Below are 26,090 nucleotides of genomic sequence, written 5' to 3'. Positions count from 1 at the left end.
TCTTATACTCTTAGAGGCAATGCTCTCTCCTGTCCTTGCATATGGCAGAATGGGTAATTCAGTCCCATGGAGTGTTGTAGAAATGTCAGAGGGACAATGTTTGCTCTTTCTTTTGGACGCCTTGCAATTTTCTGACACGGTCTTCTCATCTATTTATTTATTCCCTTTGTCCTCCATTCCTCTTCAGGAATGTCCCCTTCGTCGGCTTAAACGCGATAAACAAGTGAAATGGCGGCGAGAAGTCTTACGGTTCCTTATATTCAACTTCCCATTTTGCTTCCTTCATTACCTATTACTTTAATTTGCTGTTGGAGGCCTTTCACAAGCGGCCTTTGCCTGGCAGGTGATCCCACCTCCGCAGTGGATGCCATGAGGATAATAGCTGTTAACGATGATTTATGGAAGGCAAGAATTGCCTTGCGCTACTAGTTTCATAGCTGTCAAGGGTGTCATTTTTATTTTCACCCAGGACATGCCATACGTATTCGACTCTGCTCCTAAACTTAGTTTCAATCTCAAGAGTGTGCCTGACTCGGAGGATGGCAGGCGTGCCTCCGAGCACGGAGAAAAAGAGCCGACGTCTCATTTAGATCTGAACAACAAGGCCACCTTTACCTCAACGACCTCGCCTATCCAAGACTAACCGACTTCGCTCGAGAAAACCATTACGTACCTCCCCTCTTCGCCCCGCCCCTTATTTCCGCCCCGCCCATTCGCGGCATTCGGGCAACCGATTTGCACGCACTTTTGCCACTCAAAGGAAGACGCGACCTAAGAACAGGGGGGGGGGGAGCCGGCTGAGTCGAATAACCCGGTTTTCATTGGTTCGGGAGCGATCCGGAGGCGGCACCGGCGCTGGAACAGCCCCCTCTCCTCAGAAACCGGCTTTGCGCTTTTCAAACGCCAACCGTGGAGGTGACGGGAGCGAGCTCGGGGCCGGGCGGGAGCGAGCGAGCGCGCTAAGGCCGCCACCGCCGAGGAAGAGGACCTGCGGAACACCTCGTGCGCCGAGTTGGAGGCTGTCTCGCGGATGCGGGTTGCGCGCGACTGTTGCGCTCCTCCGGAGGAGAAACCCGAGGCTGTGGAAGGAAGCGGAGACAGCAAGCTGGCCGGATTTGCAAGCAAAGACAATCCCTGAATGCTGGCTCGAGTGCGGTACGGTGTACTTTCTGGGTTCTCGGGAGAGCTTTTATTTTCCTCTCCATTTCGTATTTGTAAGAGCGGGTCGTGACTTGAACGGGGCGGGTGGGCGGGTGTCCCCTTCCCCTTGTTTCAAGGGGTCTCGTGTCTTGGGTCTCACGCCATAGAAGCCCACAAAATGATTTTTCTCGAAGTCAATTATGGGAGGAAGCGCTGGCCTGCGAGCGACCTCGATGAATAATAATTTTTTAAAAAATGGTGTGTACGGATGTGTCACTCGCCCAAAGAGAAGTGGTGACTAGTGGTGACTGGTCTTGGAGTTGGAAGCAACCGCCTTCTGCTTTGTTAGGAGCCCCGGACAGGAAAGTTGTTTTTAGGACGTCGTTGGTTTGGGTAGGTCTTCTGTAAGGTGCCAGTTGGTGTTTCTTTTCCCATTTGTCTAAAACTCTGGGAGTTTAGCTTGCACGTGTTGCAACACAACCTTGGAGTTGATCTGCCCCGTCTTTTGCAGTCGTCAAGATCAGTGGCAACACTGGCCGGAGATAATCATAATTGTGGTCCAACACGTTTGGCTTCCTGTCTTCCCCTTCTCTTTGCACTGTGCAGTTAGCTCAGTCTCCACATGACAGATGTGAAACGTTTCTTCCCATAATTCAAAATTTGCTTAAGAGTTAATTTAAAGATTGATAGTCCTATTCACTTAAAGTAGTTTAGACAATAACTGCATTAGCCTGGAATAGCATTTCAAGGAGATTCTCCACAGCATACAGTCTTTGGGATTTTAGAGCTTATCCAAGGGTACTTTTATATTTCCGTGCTCTGTATAATTTATACTGAGAAGCTCAACCTTGTCTGAATTAGAAAAATCTCCATGTAGCCACCACACTTTGAGGCACCTCTTTCAGGGCTATTGTTTGGGAGCACCTGTTGAACGAGCATTCCTTCATTGTCAGTTCTTTTCTTGTTATTACAAGAAAAAGATAAACCAACATTTTTCACTAGAAGGGGAGGGCAAATGATAGAAGGTGGGAAAAAGTAGCAAGTATTAAGAGGATCTTTGTTAAGTACCCCACCACAGCTGAAGCAGCGTTGATGAGAAAGTTTAGTGGCAGACTTCTGTGAATTGTTGCCTTTTAAATAGTTATTTATGATGCTTCAATTTTTTTAAACAGGTGCTTGTAAAATCATTCACAGAATGTATAGTTAACATTACAAACATGAAATTTTAGGTTTATTTTTGCCATTTCTTGGCTCTGTTTCATGCTAAAGTTATATTTCAAACCTCGAATAAATGATTTTATATCCTAACAAAGCTCAATACAAAGCATACATGAACTTTTACAATGAAAGTCAAACCATATAGCTTCCATGCTATCCTTCAAATGAATTCTCAGTTCTCAATCATCTAATGAGTTGAAATGTTCACTTTAACATTTTGTTAAATGTAATATGTTTCTGTGCAGGTCATTGGGAAGCAATGGATGTTTTATGTGTTCCAATCACAATTTCAATTTTTTAAAATTGTGGAAATGTTAGTTTGTAGATAATACTTTGAGATATGGGGAAATATTTGTAAATTCATCAGATTTGAACTATTTAGAATCTGTGTCATTCCAAGCAAGCTAACTGGAGAACATTGCCTTTTGAAGTTAGTTGAGCTTGATTGTGACTTAATATGTTTTGGCTTAGCTTGAAAATTAGTTGTCTCTAAAAATTAAATTTGGGCTAAGAGTTTTAGGGCTCACCTTTTGAAAGAAGTAATGAAATGGAATTCTGAGAAGTTTGGGGAACATTTACCTCTGAATGACCCCAACCCTTTTTCAGTTGCTTGGCATTAAGAGAAAGTGTTATCTTGATCAGAGTATGTAATTTCCAAAAAATGATTTACTGCATTATCTGTAATGATAGAAAACATGTGCAATGTGTACAGAAATCCTTTGTAAGAGAGCAGCCGCTCATTTATTCTTGAATTAGAGTAGCTCACAATAATTTGAGAGATCCATTTTAAACTCCTCCTACTCTATTAGGATTACAAATTTTAAATAATTTGATGTTACTCCTGTTGTCTACTGTGTTATATAATTATGAATTAATGTAATAATGTTGCTAATAACTAGTAGTGCTAATTGTAAGACCTAACTATCTTGGCAATTATACTGCAGAATTGTTTCAGCGGGGTTTTTTTTTTTTTTGGAGAAAAATGATACACATATTTTGGTCCCATCTATCTTAAAGATAATGAGAACTTACTAAAGCAACACTTCAGTATGGAAGCCACAATAGATTTCTTTGGCAAGAACTATGTATGTATGTATCTATCTATCTATCTATCTATCTATCTATCTATCTATCTATCTATCTATCATCTATCTATCTATCTATCTATCTATCTATCTATCTATCTATCTATGCAGTAATTCTTGTTATAATAAAACTTTCACACTAATTATTTCAGACTGCTTGAGACTACAAGATGAACAATATATTGAGGAACATCTTTCCTCCCCATGGTTTTTCTAGAAATTTAAATCTAAAATTAAAATGTTGTGATGTCACAAATAATTTGGCTGGTGATTTATATGATTTGTCATATTTAACTAGAAAAACACACAGTTTTAACATGCTGTATGACTTTTTCAATGACTTTTTTCCATAATGGCCAAATTCTTTGAAGTATCTATGACAGAGATATGGAAAAGTTCATTATAATTTTAAAGCTTCCCAGTTTAATGTTTTTGTAAATTTGGTGTTCTTGAGCCTGAAGGATGAAGGTCTTACATCTCAGCTCCCATGGGCTTCTGGAATTACATATTCTAGCTCCACCTCCTGCCTACCTAACTGCTGCCTCCACCTAGCCTTCAGGGGTGTGACACACTTCCCCCTAACTCTCTGTGTGTGTGAGTGAAAAGGACTTTCATAGCCCTTTTGCTTTATTGAGATGTAAATGAGGAAAAATGATAAAATGAAAATAAATACTGTTGTGCCCCTTTCTGCCCCTGTAACACTTAGAGGTGTTACTAGGGAAATTGGCCCCTTTACCTTTGTGAGAAGATTGACCAACTTGACAAAATAAATATAATAACATTTAGTTTATTTTAAAAAGGAAGGGTAGAAAATGGAATGTAACAAATCCTTTTTAAGTAGCTATATGCAAAGCATTCAGGTCAAAAGGAGTTGAAATATAGAATTGTTAAAAAGACAGTATGAAAAATAATCATGCAGTAATCCAGTAGGTCCACATTGAATAGATCACACAATGATAGATCCACCAATATAAAAGTAACTTTGATGTAAATTTGAATAAAATACTTGAAAATTGAGCTTGTAGAGGCAGTAATAACCAGAGACAGTAAATCACGTTTAAACACACACCCTGTTAAAATAAAAAAAAAGTAACCTTATGCAATATTTCTAGCTCAACTAGTTTCCTATTCCTTAGGATGACCTGATGCCTGAAGCTAAAGTCCCCTTGCTTTTTCTGCTCTTTTTCTGGCCTTTTTCCCAGCTTCTTGTAGATGTTTTCCTTTTTCTCAGTGATTGAAGAGATTCCAACCTTCTTCCAACCTTGGCACAAAACTTTTTGCTCTTTTTCTCTGGCAGTCCTTTTAAAGATAAACCTTTTTCCTCCATAGCAGATTTGCAGGATTTGGAGGGACAACTGCTTGTTGATGCTAAAACTCATATAATTTTGGTTGAGACAAAGAAGATATTCTCTGTTTGGAAAACAGCTTTCAATCTTGTGAATGCCAAGTGTCATAAATTCATTCATGAAATAATTGTAAAAATAACAGAAAAGCTTTGTTTTTATCACATCACATTCTGGGTCGGTTCTGCTTGGTTTTATAGCCACTTTGTTTGCTTTAGATCAATTATTCAAATTTTATTAATTATTTAAAAATGAATTATTATTTACATCCTTTAAAAATTCAGCTTGATTGATGTATATAAATTTGTTGGAATTTTTTATACTAAAATAGTTTCTTCTAAGATCTGAAAAACTGTTAAACGGCAAGAGCTTATTTCAAGTTAGTCAATAGGAGTTTTAACTAATTAAATAAAAACTAATGGCAGAATGGAAACATATGAGGACTATGAGATACTTTTATTTAAATACAACTTTCTTTAAACAGGTGAAAATCAGTACGGACCTTGGAGAGACTCCATGCATTAAGTATGTCTAGGAGAAAATCAGAAAACAAAAACATCCCGGGCTTGTTGCTTATATCTCCTCAGACACAGATAAAGGCAGATACTTTTCACCATTTCTATGAAGTTGAACCCAAGGAATTGGGAAGGTAAGTATATATCTCAGGGTTGTTTTTTTTCCCAAATTGATCTTGCTTTAACTTCTGTTGTATTAGTGCATAATGTACTGTAATAACAAGCTTGTTATTGCACCTTTTTCAGATGATTCAAACTAGTTAATAAAGAAAAGAGTAAATTCAGTCCTGTTTATATCAAGAGGGTCTAGATCTCCATTGAAAACACCTACAACAGTTTGGCCTCCTGTCTTAGAACAGGCTAACTGCTATATGTGTGCCTAGCTTCAGTTTCAGCTTTTTCCAAAACTACAGTTTTTCTGAACCTGGGATATAGCATTGATCTTGCTCTGTTAAAGTAAGTTGCAGGTGGGGCCCAATAGAAAAGCATTTTAATATATGAAATATGACATGAGAAATATTTTTTTTCTGCGATCAGATTAAAAATAATTACATTTGCCTACATTACAGATAATTCTTAAGTGTGGATGCTGTTTCCCACAATATTGGGAAGGAAAATGAGCCACCTTGTTTCTTCAGTATGCTTAAGGATTTGGGGAGAAGATAAAGATTACTATGTTGGTCTTCGAAGATTTTTGGAAGCAGTAGGAAAAAGTCTGAAGCTGCCAAGAGTTTGTAGAGCTTGTTGCAAGCTAGAAAGCTACCCTTCTTTATTCCTAGGTTCCCATGAACATTGAACAGCTAGTGAATCCACCTATGAACTTTAAAACTCTTAAGAGTAGTAATATGCTTTCTTCCAGTTAGAATTACTAGATAATTTTAAAACTAGAACTAATGAAAGAAAAATCATGTTCTGTGTCTGGGACAGCCTATTCTGTTGCCAAGAAGAGAAATGAGAAGAGGAAATCATTATTGCAAGAACTTTGTTCCTTCCTCATAGAAATGATCAACACATATAATTCTATTGTGAGAATTTCTTCATAGTAGTAATAGCCACATTCATGAAAAATACAAAGCCTGTATAGTTTTCAGTGATGTTAGAACCTAACTAATAGCTTAATTTTTATATTTTAGGAAATAGATGTAGTCCTCAACTTACAACCGTAATTGGGACTGGAAGTTCTTTTGCTAAGTGAGGTGGTAGTTAAGTGAGTTGCTCCTGGTTTTCATATTTTGGCCATGGTTTTAAGTGATTCACACACTCATTAACTGAACCTGGTCTCCCCCATTGGCTTTGCTTGTCAGAGGCCAGCTAGAAAAGTTGCAAATGGCAATCACATGATACACTCCCCCCCCCCCCCCGCCATTGCAAACATCTTAAATACATGCCGATTGACAAGTGCTCAAATTTTGATCACATGACCACAGGGAAACTGACAGTTGTAATTGTGAGAACTGGTCATAAGTCACTTTTTTCAGCACTGTCATAATTTCAAATAGTTGCTAAACATATGGTTATAAATCAAGTATTATCTGTATGCTAAATCAGGGATCCCCAACCTCTGGGCCATGGTCTATTTGCAACCACACTGCGTGAGGGGTGGGCCAGCATGCCCGTGTGTAGCTCAACTTACCCAAATTGAGCTACTCATTCATGCACACTGGCCTACCTCTCACACAAGTCGAGCTACATGCACACATGTGTGCTGGCCCGCCACTCATGCATCCCAGTTCCTCTCTTCCTCCTCCCCTCCCCAGCTAGGCCACCAAGCTGCAAGGGTTGGGGACCGCTATTCTAAATTTATTCAAAAATTCTTTACCATTCACAGATTCCTTCTTTACTATCTATAAAAATGTATTTACCGTATTTTTCGGAGTATAAAACACCTTTTTCCCTCAAAAAAGAGACTGAAAATCTGGGTGCGTGTTATACACTGAATACAGCATTTTTTTGCCTCCCGAAACCCCGCCCCCTTTACTGAAATGGCCATGCATAGCCTTTAGGAGGCTTATAGAGTGTTGCTGGGGGCTAGGGAGGGTAGAAATGAGCGAAAAACTGTCCGTTTTTTGCTCAATTTTGCCCCAGCCCCCAGCAGCACTGTAAACCTCTTAAAGGCTATGCATGCCCTTTTTTGACAAAAAACGGGCCCATTTTTGGGAGTTCTGCAGAGTGTAATTTTTTTAAAAAATTTGCCTCTTCAAAATCTTGGTGCGTTTTATACTCTGGTGCATCTTATACTCTGAAAAATACGTAAGGTGAATGGAACTCCTGGAAACTACAGTACAGCAACACAGCTTTGGGATATTTTTAAAGTCAACCTAATATTCCAGGTCAATTACTGCAAACTAAATAATTAGCATGGGCTTTCTATTCTGGGAATGTGTTAATGAACATTCATAAAACAATGTGTTCTTATAATTTTAATTAGCACTGTAGATATAGCAAAAAAATAATCCTATTTGTTCTTAATAGGAAAAACGTAGACAGTTTTGGCCTAGTCTTTGGTGGTACATATTTCATTTTGAGAAAAATGATTTTGAAAATAAAAAAAATTGAACATATTTAATTTAAAATTGTGATCAAAATATACACTGAGGTTGAAAGTTCATTCTCCAAGCTTGTGAGTTGGTTTCCGAATGTTTTGTTACCAGGCTAGGTAACATCTTCAGCGGAGTTTAGGGAATGTCAGTATCCGTGTTCTTCTGTTTATAAGGGCTTCAGGTGTGAGTGTGTGTCAAGTGAGGGTCTTGTGATGGGTCAGATGTGAGTCATCAGTGAGAGTCTTGTGATAGGGAGATTATATAAGGTCAGGTCATTGGGAGGTGAATGGTGGGGGTGTTGCATGGGTTGATTGAGGCTGGGTGCTGTCTCTGGTTGGCTGTGCAGTTGATTTGTATTCTGAGGTAGGCTGATTGTAGATCAATATGTTGATGGAGTTGCTTGTGGAGTGCGAAGCTTTGATGAACTCACAAGTGTGGCAGGTGTAGCATGGCCAATGATTTTTGTTGCTCCAATATAACTGATGCTGTTTGGTGTCAGTGTGGGTAGAGATTAAGGATTTGGGATCGTGGCATTTGACTGCCAGCCAGTGTTTTTAATTGTCCCACATAGGTTGCAATAGTTACAGTTGATTTTGTACATTGTTTCTTTCATTCTTCATATTCTTTCCTTCTTTCCTTCTGGATAATTCTGGGCAGAGTGTGACTGTCGTTTTGTCGACTATTGCTATTCTTAGGGGTTGAAGGATTCTGGCTGTCATTTCCAACACCCCTTTTCTGTATGATAGCATTAGTTTTTGTGTGGTGGTTGGCTGGATGGTATGTTGTGGTTTGGGTGCTGTGTGTTGGAATATGAAGGTTTTTGGATATCCGTTATGGAGAAGGATGTCAAGCAGCCATTTCTCTTCTGCTTTTCTTAGTGTTGTGGCGCTGCAGTGTGTCCTGGCCCTTCTGAAGAGGGTCTGGACACAGCTTTTTTTGCATGCAGTGGGGTGGTTGATATTCGCCAGTATTGCAAAATATACGTGCTTGGGGCTGTTGAATTGAATAATATAGATTTGCTAAGGTGGGGCAAGATTATAGAGTGTGTGTTACTTTATCAAAATGTTTGCAAAACAGCTTTTGAACATGAAAAGGTTGTTGGTGTGCCTGAACATTAGGTGAGAAATTTTAAAATGTCTAGCTATAAGAGGTATAATCAATGCCAAGAAAGTTAGAATGTGCTAGATTTTAAGTTAGTCAATAGTTAATAATTTTATTACAATAAATATGTAGAATATATGTGTGTGTATGTATATGTATATGTATATATGTATTTATGTTACAACCCCTGGTATGTCCAAATATGGGAGGGAACTCACTGCTCCCCCTTTCTGTCTTTCGGCTCACTGCAGGAGACCATCCAGGCAGAAAACCATATTTTTAGTGTTGCCTTTGTTATATTTGTGTTGTATTTGTGCTGATAAATAAAGTCTCCCTTTATTTATTTATCAGCACAAATGCAACACACACACACACACACACACAAACATATTGATTTTATACCTACCTAAATTTCCTATACTGAACTGCATTATATTTAGTTTCTTTTGTGTATATGCCAAGTCTTTTTGTTTTGCTAATTGCTTCTATGAAGAATTGTTTAAATCCACTTAAAAGTGATGTTCCCTGAATCACATATTGAAATTCTACTTCCTACTGAGGTTTCACAGGAACAGTGGTGATTGTGACAGTAAATACAAATGTGAAATATGCAAACATTTTGGGGGAAAAGGTGCAGGAAAACAGATTACAAGGCACTTGTTTTTAAATAGTTAAAGTAGTTAAAGGTTCATATACTGTAGTTGCTCCAGAAGCTAATCTTTTTTTGTCCCTAAATGCATTATGTACACAGATTTAATAAATAAATAAATAAACAAATAAATAAATAGCCACTCAGCTTTGTTTGGAGACTCTAAAGGAAAATAGTCAGATAGGAAAACCGTGGAACTAAGCTAGTAAACCTTTTCTAAATTTGTTGACTTTTGCTACCTCCTCCCTAGTCCTGTTGCTACCTCCTCTTCCTCCTGCTTCTTTTTATTTGTAGATAATTGGATCCTGAAGCCCCTCTCCCCCCTCATCTCACTAAAATGATGCATACTAAATAGTTTCAGGATCCAATCTAGGTTGGTCATCGGGACCAGAGGTTTTGCCTTCCAGGTTTTCAGACTCGTGCTGGAGCTCAGAGCCATCCCCATACCCAGCACACTGAGGTAATCTAAGCAGGAGGCCATGAGTGCTTGAACCAGTGTAAGCAGAGGTTGCAGCTGGCACACCAGCTGAGGCTGGCAAAAAAACCTCATAGCTACAGTTTCTATCTCTTCTAGCAGGACCTGTAAGTCCAGAAGAACTGCCGGGTCAAAAGATTGCTTCTTTAGGAGTAGTCCCATTCTGTCTAAGGACACTTGATGGACAAATAATAACTCCATCTTACTAGTATTCAGTTTACGACTAAGAAAACTTAAAGATTTCTAACTAGCTTATGTGTCTGTCACTTTCATTTGTACTGAGAGATCTTGTGGAATATTAATGTGCAAACTGTCAACTAAAATGAATGAGTGTTATATCTCCATGTCACTTGAAAATACATCTGGCAATCCTGATAGATATGTATATTTATAAACAAAATCTTTGTCTGAAATATCATAAATTTTGAAGGTATCCAAAATGAAAAAAAAAAAGAGATGTCTGCTGATGAGTGTCATATCAAAGGGAGAGAAATCAGGAGTCGGCAGGTGAGGCAAAAAATGAACAATATACTTACGCCTCATGAACAGCTATGAAAAATGTGGAATGTTTCTGGTTATAACTTCCATGCAAAATTCCTGAAATGTGCTCACAATTTTTGTGTGACCTTCAGTGCCTTATGTACCAAAACCTCTCTTCTGCCTTAGATGGAATTGGAGCTGATGGCAAATTGAACGCATACTTGCTGACATATATGTACTTTCTTCCATGTTCTTCAAAGCACTTTTACTTAATCAAATGACAAGCATTGCACAATGCTAATGCATAGGTTATGTTTGGTTGACTTCAGGAGAATGAAGTAGTTCCTTCTTTTTGTAATAGTGCCAGCAAATTTATTGAGCTAATTTCACTTAATGTATAATGAAGCAATAATAATAATTACTTAAAGAAAATTCAAGCTTTATTACATTACTGAATTTCACTGGCTCACATTGCATTTGTAAAAAAGCAGTCACCATGAAATAATAGGTGAGATTTTATAGTTATGTTTCCTTCTGGTAACTATTCTGTTTGTACTTCAGTACACAATTCAGTTGCTGACCTCAGAATGAGGAATCTTTTGTTTCTTTTGGGTGTTTACTTGGAAAATTCTTCTTTTAATCGTTTTATAATAGAGTCCTATGAGAACTGTTGCATTTTTTTGAAAGAAAAAACATGAACTTGCAAGTTGTTCCCAAATTTGTGCATTTTATTAAAGCATTTTATTTGTTAATTGAAATACGATAGTTCAAAATAGAAGTGTATTTATATCAGGAAGAAACTTCAGAGAACAAAAATAATTTCTTTTTAAGGTAATATATTTTACATATACAAAATTTATAAATTCTACCATTTCCACACTCCAGTCCAATTAATGGGATGTTTTAAAATTACCTCAGTTTGTCAGACCCTAAATTTAAAATTAGTGATTGCTTTTGGAGGAGTAGTCTCAGTAACTGTCCTTGAAATGTGGACATTTTCCCAAGCTAATTCACAACTGTCTTAGTGTAGAGCTTACCCAGTAAAAGTTAATTTCAAGAATGTTTTAGTTATATATTTTAGGTGTTTTCTGGTGGCATTTTATTGTCTTAAGCTTTATGAATATAGGTGGAGTAAGGTTTTAAAAATATTTTAAAGTATGGGTGGGTTAGCTAGAAAGAGTTTGGTGCTCACAGCATATACTTTTCATTTAATTATCTTCCAAAAAATTTAACTTCCTGATTCTGTTCCCTGTCTAATCTTAGTATTGTATTTCTGAGCATTCCTATAAACTTCTGTGCTAAAATAAAAATGCTGGTTTTCAGGCATTCTTAACTTGGCTGAGGGAATACATTTTTCTTTACTTATGAAAGGTCAACTTGGTTTTTAAACAGTATGTGGTTTTCTTCTAAAAACACAAGCTTAGCAGCATACATTTTTTATTCCACAGTGAAATGAGTGGTAAGGGGAAAAATGGCATGGTTTCTTCACTAGCATTTTTTTTTTCCTATGGAGACTTTGAGATGTACTTTTATATTGTATCAGGGAAGTTGTTGTTTGAACTTGCCCAGTTCATTAATTTTGCTTTACCTTTTTATCTATGAAGGATGCTTATCAATAGCACTATTTGGGGTCCTTAGTCTCCACCAAAGATGTGATTTGTCTTTGACACTTCTATTTCAAATCTTTCCTGATTTTAATTGTTTACTCCTCTTATGGCCTAATTGTGGGCCATAAGAATTCCTCAGGAGTCATTTTAATTTCTCTGCATTTACTTTTTGACAAAGGGTAATTAAGAAAAGATAAAACAAAAGCATCAGTGATGTAATCTGTTTTGGGCCAAGTTTCACTATTGATAGAAAGCCAATATATATAATTTGCTCAAGGATTTGGCTACCCTGATAGTAAAAAAATCAAAGGATCTGCAAACTCATATAATAAAAGTGCACAGTGAAAAATGGGACTGAAATTAAATATAAAGAATACCAAACTAATGATAGCAGGTGGAAGAACTAACCTTAGAACTGACAATAAAGATGTCAAAGTATTGGATAGCTTCAACCATTTAGGATAAACCATTAACACCAAAGGAACAAGTAATCTTGAAATGTGCCACAGATTAGCCTTTGGAACATGCTGTGATATGTCTATGTCTACAAAGATCAGAGTTGTATAAGCAGTTGTATTCCCTGTAACACTCTATGGAAGCAAAAGTTGGATCTTGAAGAAACATGATAGAAAGAGTACTGATGCTTTGGAAAAGTGGTATTGGAAAAAAATGTTAAGAAAAACACAGACAGCCAAGAAAACAAAGAAATGGATCATCAAAGAAATCAACCCAGGGATCTTGTTTGAGGCACAAATGATCAGGCTCAGATTACCTCACTTTGGATACTAGTTTATACAAAGACCCAGCTCTCTGGAGAAAGCTTTCTAAAGTTTGAACTTTCTAATTCTGGGAATGGTGGAAAGAAAGAGAAATGACCAGCAGCACTTATAGTGGCAATGGATGCACCACTGGTAGACCTTAAAAACCAGGTTACAAAAAGGTCATCGTGGAGAAAATCTATGTGGTTGGTTAAGAGTCAACAACAGCTTGATGGAATATAATCAGGATTTTAAAACTCTGTTCACGTTCAGTTCAAAAGTCATGCCAGTTTATTGTTGCAAAGCTATTACAAATTTAGTCTAGAGGTTTTTTTTTGTTTTGAAAAAAAATATAAGACCCCTTCAAACTAAAAATCTGAGGAGAATTTAAGCAAATTATATGTTTGAAAAGCTTGGGAAAGAATTCTAAATGAATTTGGGTGAAAGTAGCATTTCTCATAGATCTCAAAAAAAGCCTGTATGTTTTTATTCTGGTTAATGACTGAAGTAAAGATTTGATTGGTTTAGTTTAATATTATTTTCATAGAGGTGTAAAGTGCTCAATGACTGTATATTTATACTTGCCAATATAAAACTGACATAGGGTAAAGCATTAATATTTGAAGTGCTATAAAATCATTTCATGTTTTTGTCCTGAATATCATGTTAATATATCTGATAACTACATTTGCACTCTTATATTCAGTGTTCAGAAAATTAGTTCTAACACTCAATTTGTTTTAGCATAATTTTAATGGCTAATGTTCAATAATGTCATTACAAACATTGGTTTAATTGTTAAAATCTTAAAAGGGTTACTGAAACCTGTTTTAATAATAGAGAACTCATTAAGATTATTTTATATAAAAGCAATATGGTTCTAAAGTGATAATCTTTATACCCCATTTTATACCTCAGTTAAATTGAGCACATTCTTTATAAACTGTAGTTTATTTCTAGGATCTAAATTTTGGAAGGAATTGAGATAAGAGAAATGATGAATTAGAAACAAAGAGATAGGAAATTGAAGCTATGGTAGCAGCTGCATATAGATCATGGCTAAACATTTTGTTGAAAGAGCTTTTGGCTTTGCATCAAGGATGAATGACCTGTGATCCTCCAGATGTTGGAATACCAGCTCCATTCAGTTTCAGCCACTACAGGCAATGTGAGGAGGCTGGGACTGTATTGCAAGACTATCTGGAAGGCCACACGTATAGCACACATATTTTAAAATAAATCTTTACAGAAGATAAACTTATGGATGCAAAACATAGCATATTCCTATCTGTAAAGAACAAAGGGTGATATATTACAAAATATTTTTGTCCTTCTGATTTGGGCTGGGGAGATAAGTACTTCACAGTTATTTCTTCTGGTTTTTTTTTTTTTTCAGAGGAAAATTTGGTGTGGTTAGAAAATGTATTGCGAAAGCTACAGGCCAGGAATATGCAGCTAAATTTCTGAAAAAGAGGAGAAGAGGCGAAGACTGTAAAGCAGACATTTTGCATGAAATTGCTGTTCTTGAACTAACAAAACCAAGTCCTCGGGTCGTAAATCTCCATGAAGTCTATGAAACAACAAATGAAATCATCTTAGTTTTGGAATAGTAAGTATACATTCTGTGTCTGTCAGTGTCTATGATAGTACCTTTAATGAGCTAGTTGTTGAAAATATTGATTGAACATAATCAGAAAAGCAATATTTGAGGATTCCTTGTATTTTTCAGGTTTTGGTCCTTTGTTGAAATGACACTTGCCTATCTGTGGGACTCTTATCCTTGATTTCTTTGTTGTTCTCCATTTTGAGTTTCAGTTGTAATTTACAAATTAATATGTGGTGCATGTTCTCTTGCTTCAGTATACAATTTTACAAAAAACATGAATTAAGTGTTTCATAATGATAGGAACTCTGGGTTAAAAGAATAAGGCAAATTCAAATGTTATTTGTTAGGCAGTTCTTGTGTTTGTTTTATGCCCATTTGTCCTTTCCTGAAAGAGATTAAGAGGTATCAGTGGCTTATATTGATTGAGTTTACCAATTTCAGTGATAATAACTTGACCTGGGTATCCATGTTAAGCCATAATGAATGGTTCAAACATTCTCCTCAGCTAAAATATAAAACAGTACATTATAGTTCAGCATTGTGTGTGAAGTTGATTTTTGGAGAGACTAAACCAACAGTTTACAAGGAAACAATTGGAGAAACATTAAAAAAAATCCTACTTTCTTAACCTTTTTTTCCTTCTCAACTGAATAAAATATTGGAAAGAAATTATGTAAAAGGGCTTGTGACTTTGTCTGTAAGACAATTCTTGGAGAACTGAGCAGAATGGGACCAAACTTTTCATGACAGGTAAAGTCAACAGCAACAAAAAGAGAGATCAAATGTGAGTATGGGCCAGATCCCATCCAGCAGCTTCAGGGGGAAAATAAATCCAGGAAAAAGTGTCCCAGTGCATCCTCAAGGGAGACAAAGTTGGGCAGTGGCTTGGAATGCTAGTGACTCCTCTGGTCTCAACTCCCTTTCCTTTTCCTTCTTGTTCATGTGACTTAGAACAGAACCGTTTGAAGTAGTTGGAAAGTATTTCAAATACTATACATGTGTTCCTAATCTTAATTTCACTGTTCTAGATTTATTTGTTTATTTGGCAAATATTTATTGCCATTCAACTAATCAGCAGAAGTATGGATGGTGAACAGAGATAAGAACAATACAATTATCCAAGCCATTTAAAAGAAAAATCACCCCCATAATAAATACATTGCCAACATATCACTCTTACATATATCAAAGTTCTATTAACATTCTGATCCCACTGTCCAGGAAGCCAAATCTTTATGACTTTCTTGAAGGTCAGAAAGATCAGGAACATCCACATCTCTGGAGGGGAGCTATTCCATTGGGTCACTGAGGAAAAGAGATGCTTCCTGGCACCCATCAGATAACATAGCTTCACCAAGGGAACTCACAGCAGAAACCAGTAAGAATAAGTGATCCCAGAAGTAACTTGGCTTATACCATGTAGGACTTTAAAGATGACAACCAGCACCTTCTCATTGTACCTGAAAGCCCACTGGGAATCATGAAGCAGCACTATTACATGGGCATAAGGTGTTTCAGAGTCGCTTTATGAAAGAGATAGGTGGTCTCTAAATTTCCTTCCTTCCTTCCTTCCTTCCTTCCTTCCTTCCTTCCTTCCTTCCTTCCTTCCTTCCTTCCCTCCCTCCCTCCCTCCCTCCCTCCCTCCCTCCCTCCCTCCCTCCCTCCCTCCCTCCCTCCTCTAGAATCTACATGCACACAGAGTACATATAGTCAGATTCTAAACAGCAACTAAGGCCATGCATCAGAGTTTTAGGAACTACTTTAGTTCCTTCTTGAACCCCACTATGTGTTCATTGGGGAATCTTTCCTCTTTGCAATAGAAGGTAACCACAGGAAACTCCAAGGATTCCATCCTCCCATCCACAGGTCCAGGAGCCTTACCATGCAGCCAAGCAACAAGCAAGTCAGCTGTAGCTCCTGAGGGCTTTGTGATAATAATACAGCTATGAGAAAATAGGATAGTTATATTTAAGACCAAGTGGATTGAATGTATTTGATTAGGAATATTTGAAGTAAATTGTTTTAATTACACACATTAAAAAATTCATGTCTCCCACTCCAGCTCTGCCCCCAGAACTAGGTTGCAGAGAGCAAGTTTGCTCTAATGGTTAAAGCGTGAGGCTAGAAACTTGGAGGCTGTGAGTTGTAATCCTGCCTTAGGCAACAAGCCAGCTGGGTAGCCTTAGATCAGTCATCCTCAGAAGGCAAGGGCAAATCACTTCTGAGGAGGCCACTGCAGAGACTTGCTGAAGCAGTCACTAGGAATCAAGACTGACTTACACAAAGCCCCCTGCAATCCTAAAAGAAGTAGCAGGCTACAAATATATCACTAAGGAACTTTATATTTCTTCCATGTGTTGATGGGCTGCTATTTATTTTGACTTTAAAGAACAATTTGTGATTGACATATATAACCTGTTCGGCTCACCAAGCTGCTGCTGCTGTCTTCTCACCGGCATTTGCTACTGCCTCCTAGTAAGGGAATTATGTCCTCAGGTAACAGATGGTGCAAACAGGAACTTAGCTAGTAAAATCTGCTTTTCAGACTAATTACTTGTAAATCTGAGGGGATGCTTACACACATAAGACTAGAAGCAACTGTTTAAAACCCAGGAATGGTTGGAAGTATGGGTAATTTACAAGCATCATTCCTGAAAAAGCCTGGATCCTTTTGAAGATTATACTTAATATTAGTGAAGGTTTCCTTATATGGCCAATTGAATCCTGTTTTTGTCACAGGCCTCTTTATCCTTTCATTTCCAATTGTCTAATTTGTTTTGGTTCATCTATTCACAGTGAATCTGCTGTTTCCTACCTTCATCCTGTTTTTCTTTCTTGTTCTTTTGAAAGAGGGGAGAATATATGCATTTTATTTTGTTTATTCTATGGTCAGATTGGTTTCAAAGTGGTGGAAAGAATGGTTGATATATTTAGAAAGGGACCTGCTTATGAATGGAATATTTTATTTTACAGGCAGTTTATTTTAATCAGTACTTTCATTATTCTCAGACCTTACCTCCTTTTTTTAGAGGGTAAATGTGTGTGTGATTGTGTCCATGGACACACACATAGTGGTCTATATGTGTATGTTTATTGGAAGGGGGAAGTTGGATGGGTTTCAGTTGTAGTTAACCATTTTAGATAAATAAGGTAGGGAAAGTGGGTGCTAGTACATGGGATTTTTGTCTGTGTCGTTGCTTTTTTCTGCCTAATTTTTGGAATTAATCTTTCAGGTAAATGGAATATGAAGTTTTTTCTTTGGCTTTATAAATGATATTCTTTCTTTATTTCTTTTTTGAAGTCATCCATAATGTATCCTGTAGTCTTTATAACATGGATTTTTTGTGTCACCTTTTTAATTGATACAGTTCAGTTATTTAGTTCAGTGCTAAATAGCCATTCTTTTCTAGTGTGAAATTGTGCTGTATGACAATTTCACATTTGTACAATTTGGCTTTCTATATTGTCAGTGTAGGCCATATCCACACTAATCTTATTTCCATCTTTCTAGCTCTTTTAAAATCTCTGCACTATATGTTAATGTGTCAGATTTGCTGAAATAAATATATAGCTTATGAGTGAACCTTTTTAGCAGGCTGCAGATGAAATATATATATACAAATATATATTGTCCAAAATAAGTAACTTTCACTGAATGCAAAGAACTCACATAATTATTATATTGATAAAAGATTTAAGGGTGATCCCCATATAAGCTGTCTTGTTTCGTGGAAGAAAACTGGGGGATAAAGACAAATAAATTCATGATGTGATATTAACAAAATTAACTGCTACTCTTTTGAAGTGGAAGTGTCTATTTGGGCCAAATTTTCCTTGAGCACAAATGATGCAAAAATTATATGGGTTGTTGAATTTGTATATGGAACAATACCATGTTTATTGCATCACATATTCCAATGCAAAGGATATGCAGTTAGTTGAAAAAGTATGTTGCATGTGTGCAAAAATTATTTGGGTGTGCGCACAGGAATCTTAGAATGCAATGGAAGAAAATTCATTGATGTGTGGCTGTGGTTCTGGCATACGTTTTGTTTTCCTCTTCTTTCTTAAATTATGTGTGTATTAAATATAAATAAACATGATCGCTTCGGGGAAGGTATGTGACCAGAGTGCCAAATCAAAATGTATTCCAAAAAATAGAAGGCTACATTTTTTGCATTTCTTAAGAGGTTGTGGTGAATTAACAATTTATACCAGTCAAACTATTTTTGTTTACTTTCAGATTCTTAGATGAAAATTGGTTCAGGATAAAATGTTTTAATTCTTTTTTATTTATTTATTTATTTATTTTATTAGACTTGTTAGCCGCTCCCTCTCCACGAAGAATTTAGAGAATTAAAAAGAGTATTCCTAGAAACTCTAAAGAAAACAAAACAAGCTTCATGTGTTCTGGATCATTGTATTTGATTGTTACTTACTTGACTAGGAAAACAACTGCCATATTTTAGAAATAAAAGATTCCTTTGCCACCAGTAACAGACTTTGTTGAGAGTCCAGTATCCAATAAAATCTGTTTTTGTTGTTATTTATTAACATTATAGAAAGTGATGCCATTTCTTTGAGCTCACAGTTGTGATGCTTGCATTCAGTTCTGCTTTTTTCCATATAATTTCTTTACTGCAATTTTATCTTTGAAAGGACTGGTTCTTCCAAAAGTATAAAAGAAGAATGATTCACTTTTGTTTATCTTCACCAATATCATTTTAAATAAGCATGTTTAAGAAACTGTTTGAAATTATAAGCCAACAGCTGACTTCAATATTCTATTTTGACAGTAGGATACTGACAATTACATGTGTTTGCATATAATTTTTTCAGTGCAGCTGGAGGAGAAATCTTTAATCTATGTCTCCCTGACCTAGAAGAAACTATAGAGGAAATTGCTATCATTAGGCTTATACGACAAATACTCGAAGGCGTTTTCCATTTGCATCAAAATAATATTGTGCATCTAGATTTAAAGGTAATATGCATAGTAACCTTCATTGATAGTGTTTTAAAAATTGTAAAGTAATAACTGTATGAAAACAGGATTCATAGAGAAGGAGGTAAATAAATGTTATTCCACATGTATCTTTAGAGTTTCAGCTGTTACTGATAAGGGTTCAAATCCTTACCTGTTAAAGATTACAACTATTAGGCAATGCAAATTATGGGCAATATGGTATTACATAGTTGGAAATATTTCAGAGTAAGCGATAGAATCTAAAATACATCAAATGTTTATTTAACAGGCCTTTTCATAATATTTCATAAAACTTTTTATATCATTAGATATACAACAAGCCAAATAATCATGTAAAGAATTGTAAAGATTTCAAATGGATAAAAATTCATAATGCTTATTTTTTAAAAAACAAATATTTAAATAAGTACTTAGCTTTCTACCCAGGACTTTAGTTTTTCCATTTGTTTGCCTTCTCTTTGATTTTGTCTAAAAACTGATTTTTCCCTTTGTCATTTGCTTTTCTTTTTAGTTGGAAGTAATTCTAACTAGGAAAGCTAAGATAAAAGTTGCAGGCTGCTTTTGAAAGAGTTGTGTAGCTACTTGCAATTTTACAAATTTAGTATTTATGCTGATAATGAGATTAATAGCAAAGTGTCAAAACTGTGTGAACTTTATCTTTATAGTCTCATTTACTTTAGAATTAAAAGAGGCAAATTTAAAAAAAAGTTGTCTTCCATCCCACCATTTCTTCCCATTGAAAACATGGGATATTAATTAAAAATAAGGTTTTGAATTTCTCCTTTTTTAACATTTCTAAAATGCTGGGATTTATCTTTAGGTTTATTATGAAAATAAATAATCTATTACTAAGGAGCTATTTGACAGCAACCTACAATTTAGAGTTCCATTGATTCCACTGGGATTATCCCAGTATAGGTAGCCTTGTTCATGCATTGATGTATACATTTCCAACTATAATATAAATGATTAATTCATTTATATAATAATGTTTGTTTGTTTATTGTAGCCCCAGAATATTTTATTGAGTAGCGTATGTCCCCTCGGTGACATAAAAATAGTTGACTTTGGTTTGTCTCGGAAGATTGGAAATTTTGGTGAACTACGAGAAATTGTTGGAACACCTGAATATCAAGGTAATTTGCACATATTATTTGAATGCATTTTCCCTAACATTGCACTAGCCAGACTTTTAGAAGAATATAAGTTCCTTTGCTCTCAAGACTAAAACAAAATTTCATCTTCAAACGTTCAAGTAACCATAAAGCACATTTTTTTCCAAATGCAAAAAGTATAACTTCAAAATAAGATGGAGCAATTGTGGTCCTACAGGTGCATAACCATTTTTAATTTATTTTTATTTATTTATTTATTAATCCATTTTATATGCCGCACCCTCTCCACCAAGGGACTCGGGGCGGCGTACAATTTACTACATAACAAATAAATAACAAGGAGGAGATATACAAAAGCATTATACAACACATAATAAATAAATAATCAATTAATTAAAAACAGCAAAAAGCAATTAAAAAACAATTAAAACACCCAAAGTCAAACCTAATTTAAAATTTTATCCAGAGGGATTAGAATAGCTGTAATTCAGGCCAGGCCGGCTAGTTGGAACAGGTGGGTCTTGAGTTTCGTGCGGAAGGAGCGGAGATCGGTTGTTGTCCTAATGTCGGGGGGGAGGTCATTCCAGAGGGCTGGGCCCATCACAGAAGCCCTATACCTCGGCGCCGCCCTCTGGCATTGCTTGGTGGACGGCACCCGGAGAAGTCCCTCCCTGTGAGAGCGAATTGGTCGCAGGGATGTATGGGGCAGGATACGATCCCGCAAATAGCTAGGTCCTGTGTCATGGAGCGCTTTAAAGATAGTAATCAAAACCTTGAAACGCACCCGAAAGACTACAGGGAGCCAGTGCAGCTCGCGCAGGAGAGGTGTCACATGGGAGTACCTCGTACTCCCCATCACTGCCCGCGCGGCCGCGTTCTGGACCAATTGCAGTCCTCGGGTGCATCTCAAGGGAAGCCCCATGTAAAGAGCATTGCAGTAATCCAGACGAGACGTCACCAGCGCATGAGTGACTGTGCGAAGGGCATCCCAGTCCAATAGGGGGCGCCCTTGGTGGAACGCCCCCCTTGCCACGGCTGCCACATGGTCATCCATAGACAGCCGGGCATCTAGGAGGACGCCCAAATTGCGCGCCCGTTCCACGGGGGCCAGTTGGTTGCCCCCAATGGCCAGCGATGGGGTCAGCTGGTTGAACCGAGAGGCAGGTAGCCACAGCCATTCCGTCTTGGAGGGGTTGAGTTTAAGTCTGTTGTCTCCCATCCAGACCCGTACGGCTTCCAGACACCGGGACATCACGTCAACGGCCTCGTTGGGGTGGTTCGGGGTGGAAATGTACAGCTGAGTATCATCAGCGTACAGATGGTATCCCACCCCAAAACCACGGATGATCTCACCCAGCGGTTTCATATATGTGTTGAACAGGAGAGGCGAGAGGACCGACCCCTGTGGCACCCCACAAGTGAGTGGCCTCAGGGTCGACCGCTGCTCCCCTGCCAACACACATTGCGTCCGGTCGGAGAGGTAGGAGCAGAACCACCGTAAAACGGTTCCCCTTACTCCCAGCCCCTCCAGCCGGCGCAATAGGATACCATGGTCGATGGTATCGAAAGCCGCTGAGAGGTCTAACAGAACCAGGATAGAGGAACAACCCCTATCCTTGGCTCTCCAGAGATCATCAACCAACGCGACCATGGCCGTCTCCGTGCTGTGCCCGGGTCGGAAACCGGACTGGCGCGGGTCTAGATAGTCATTTTCCTCCAGGTGGCGTGGGAACTGCGTAGCCACCACACTACAACCTTCGCTAAAAAGGGAAGGTTGGAGACCGGACGATAATTAGCTAGCTCAGTTGGGTCCAGCAAAGGCTTCTTGAGTAAGGGCCTCACAACCGCCTCTTTCAAGGCGGCTGGTAGGAACCCCTCACTCAACGAAGCGTTCACCATTCCCAAGAGCCAGCCTCGTGTGACCTCCCAGGATGCCAGTACAAGCCAGGAGGGACATGGGTCCAATAAACATGTGGTGGCTCGCAGTCACCCACGCAGCCTGTCCAAATCATCGGGGGCAACAGAGTCAAACTCCTCCCAGAATGGTCTCTCAAGACTGGCCTCGGACGTCTCCCCTGGAACACTGAGGGAGATCCATTCCCTCCGGATCTGAGCGATTTTATCCTGCAGATATTCCCCAAATTCCTCTGCCCTGCCCTGCAGAGGGGCTTCCCGCGGCTTCTGTGATAGAAGAGAGCGGGTCACCCGAAACAGGGCGGCAGGGCGGTTATCTGCGGATGCAATGAGAGTGGCACAATATCGGCGTTTGGCCACCCTCAATGGCACAAGGTATGTCCTTAAGTAGGCTCTTACCTGTGTTAATGGGAGATGAATGCTCCATAATAAAAACACAAAATAACCATAAAATTATGTTTATATTGGACTTTTATTACTTTTGTAATTATTGTATTTTTCAGACTATAAGATGCACTTCTCCACTCCTCCCCCTCAAAATGTGGGTGGAAATGTCTGTGCATTGTATAGAGTGAATATTGCAGTGGGGGATTGGTGCGGCGCTGATCAGCTGTTCTAGGCGGTGGGGATTGCCACCATCCGTTCGACACTAATCATGGCAATCAGTGGCAAACCGGCCATGGCGAACGGGTGGCGGTGAAGGGCTGCGGCGAATGGGCAGTGGCAAATGAGTTGCGGCTGCAGCGAACAAGCCTATTTTTTCCCCTTGTTTTCCTCCTCTAAAGCTATTGTGTGTCTTATGGTCCGAAAAATACAGTAATTATGTGTTTGTTGGAAGGTTTCCCTGTATTATTGTAAAGTCTTCAGTCACTTGAAGAAGAGGGATACGGTCTCTTTGCACATAAAAAAGAGTTGCATATAGAAATGGTGTATAAATATAAGACCAAATATAACAATTTCATACTATACACAAACTTATAAAGAAATAATCTCCCTGTAACAAGTCATTATATTGTATTAAGAAATGAATGTTTATTTTTTCCCTTTCCCTGTGGTCCGTTTCCAAGCGCCCCATAGGCAACCAAACACTTTTCACCCGGACAGAGAAATGACGGGGACTCAAAAGTTTGTGTGCTTGCAAAGGGGATGGTTTGAAATGGAGTGATTTGCTCCGTTTCAGAGTGCCCCCTTTCAAAGCAGACAAAGCTTTGTCTCCCTCCCTCCCTGGGCAAAAAGTGGTTGGGGAGCTACCACTGGCTCTGCCCTTTCCGTCCCACTGTCTGCTTGCCTGCAGCCTCAATCGGGATCAAGCTCTCGGCACACCCTGGCCTCCACCTGCCCTGCCAGGAGGGTGAAGAGCCCCCATCAGGCCAGTAACAGCATGGGCAGTTGCTTGGTGGCCAGCATAGTGCCCACCACAGCCAAGAAGTGTCTCAGCAGCAGCTGGGCCAGCACGCAGGGCGTTTGGAGGCCAGGGCATGCTGAGAGCTTCACCCATTACAGCTGCGGGCAAGCAGACAGTGGGACAAAGAGGACGGAGCCAGAGGTAGTTGTGCTCCCACTCCCGTCGTCCCCATGCTCGCCGCCTCTTGCACTTCAAGAAAATAAGACCTCCCCGAAAATAAGCACCCCGAGTACTTATTTTCAAGCCCAAAAGAAATACGACTGGGTCTTATTTTGGGGAAAATACGGTAGGCATTTCCCAATACAGAAAAGAGGTCCTTCAGGCAGTGCACATGCCCAGGTCACCTCACAACTGAATTATTGAAATGCATCTTTGTGATTCTGCCCTTGAAGACCACCAGGAAGCTACAGCTGGTTGAAAATATAATGGTGCAAGCAGTAACATGACTTAGCATGCTGATGTGCCACTCAGACTCCAAATTCAGTTAAGCTACTTATGATCACATATAGTTCCGTGTGTTATGAGGGCTGGATAGGTGCATTATGAGAAACAAATTAAAAGACCATTTCTGGTTTGCACAAATGAACTCAAATTAGCTAAGGCAAGATTCCTGGAAATAAATGGGAAAAATCAGAATACTGAAAATGTTCTTGGTTTACATGCCATACTAAGCTATAGTTTACAAAACACAGTGGGTAAGTTTACACTAAGCTAAACTCAGTTAAATAACATTATGGTTTAGTGTATTGAGTGAATCAAGCCAATGTGGGGTATATACAGTCAGTTTCTACAGTCACTCTTGTCGATAAATAATATCTTTAGTGAGCTGTATGGTCACTCTCAGTGTATTGTAAAATCGTGTGGCAGATCAGCGATTATCTTGAATATATGATAACATTATTTTAATACTGTATTTAATGGTACTTTTTCCTTCCAGCACCAGAAGTCTTAAATTATGATCCCATTACTACAGCAACAGACATATGGTAAGGTAATTTCTTAAAAGATTAAAGCAACTTTAAATACCTTGATTGTATAGTTTCATCTTAAAAGCTTATTGATTTTCTCATTAGTCTTTGAAAATCCTTTTTGAACACTTATGGCCTTTGGGAAGAAGTTATGATCTTCCTGAACTAGAAAGTGAATTTGGGGCAGACAGTTATTTCCTGTGACTTTTTTTCCAGGTGGAAACAGCCTAAAACAGATTTCCATGTTCAGTATATTTAAGCATCACCTGTTGGTGATTAATTTAAATGAGAACTGTCATTATGAGTATTATTAATTAAAATCTGTTAAATAAGTTACTGTTTTCTATCAAACCGGTGGTGGTTTGTTATCTTTGTTTTTCTGACTTTTCTTCAGTGATCAGAAATACCATCATACTGTCTTATATTTATTTGGATTCTTTATATAGTGCAATATGAATTCCAGGTGAAACAAGTTTACTGTATAAACCAGCTGTCCCCATACTTTACAGCTTGGTGGCCCAGCCTGGCATAGGGGAAGGGGACATGAGTGGCAAGTGCAGGCACAGAGCTGCACCCTAACTCTAACCGTGGTGCCATTAACTCCTATACAAAACTGGCTTTCATGAGTTTGGATATGGATAAGGAAAACTGTTGCTTACTTTCAGAAGCAATCCTCCTCCCATTCTCGCTCCAATAACCCAATCCCACTTCAAATAAATCACTTTTTAGTGATTTTAGAACTCTACCAGAACAGATCCTTAAGTTCCTGAAAAATATGCTTGAATTGCAGAACATGGGCCCTCAAATTCTGCTCATGTCTTCACTAATTTCAAGTTTGATGTCTGGAGGTTTTGTGTGTGATTCACATTATCTCTACAAGTACAATGGAATGTGTATCATACTTGCTTCTTTTCACTGTAACACTTATCTTTTGAATTGATATCAGGCAGGTGACTTCCCTTTGGTTTATTGCAGAATTAGATTGTGTCTTAGCATGGGACATGCTTGCCAGGATTTTTAAAGTCTTTATGAAAAGCCTTTTGTTTCTTATATAATCAAGTTAACATTTGTTATAAGACACTGATGAGACAAATATCCTGGTGCCTGATCCCCTATGTGGAAAATATAAGCAAAACATTAAATGTTTCAGGAACTTATTTTATCAGAACTGTAATCCAAGTATA

The 26,090-nt window shown here is 38.2% G+C and overlaps 1 protein-coding gene across 1 annotated transcript in view; it reads left to right on the top strand.

The window, feature by feature from the left end:
* The first annotated feature begins 785 nt into the window (after positions 1-785).
* The window catches only part of STK17B (serine/threonine kinase 17b), a 32,729-nt gene continuing 7,424 nt past the window's right edge, over positions 786-26,090 (top strand). The window contains exons 1-6 of the mRNA XM_081934184.1: positions 786-1,155; positions 5,271-5,435; positions 14,308-14,520; positions 19,357-19,501; positions 20,514-20,640; positions 24,876-24,924. Of these exons, the coding sequence (XP_081790310.1) occupies positions 5,314-5,435; positions 14,308-14,520; positions 19,357-19,501; positions 20,514-20,640; positions 24,876-24,924 (656 nt within the window). The 5' untranslated portion in view covers positions 786-1,155; positions 5,271-5,313. The remainder of the gene's footprint in view (positions 1,156-5,270; positions 5,436-14,307; positions 14,521-19,356; positions 19,502-20,513; positions 20,641-24,875; positions 24,925-26,090) is intronic.

This window comes from Natrix helvetica (assembly GCF_964273705.1).
Source record: "Natrix helvetica genome assembly, chromosome: 1".
In the NCBI taxonomy this organism is placed as follows: Eukaryota; Metazoa; Chordata; class Lepidosauria; order Squamata; family Natricidae; genus Natrix; species Natrix helvetica.
The sequence above is the reverse complement of the archived record's forward strand: the minus strand, read 5'-3'. Positions and strand labels throughout refer to the sequence as shown.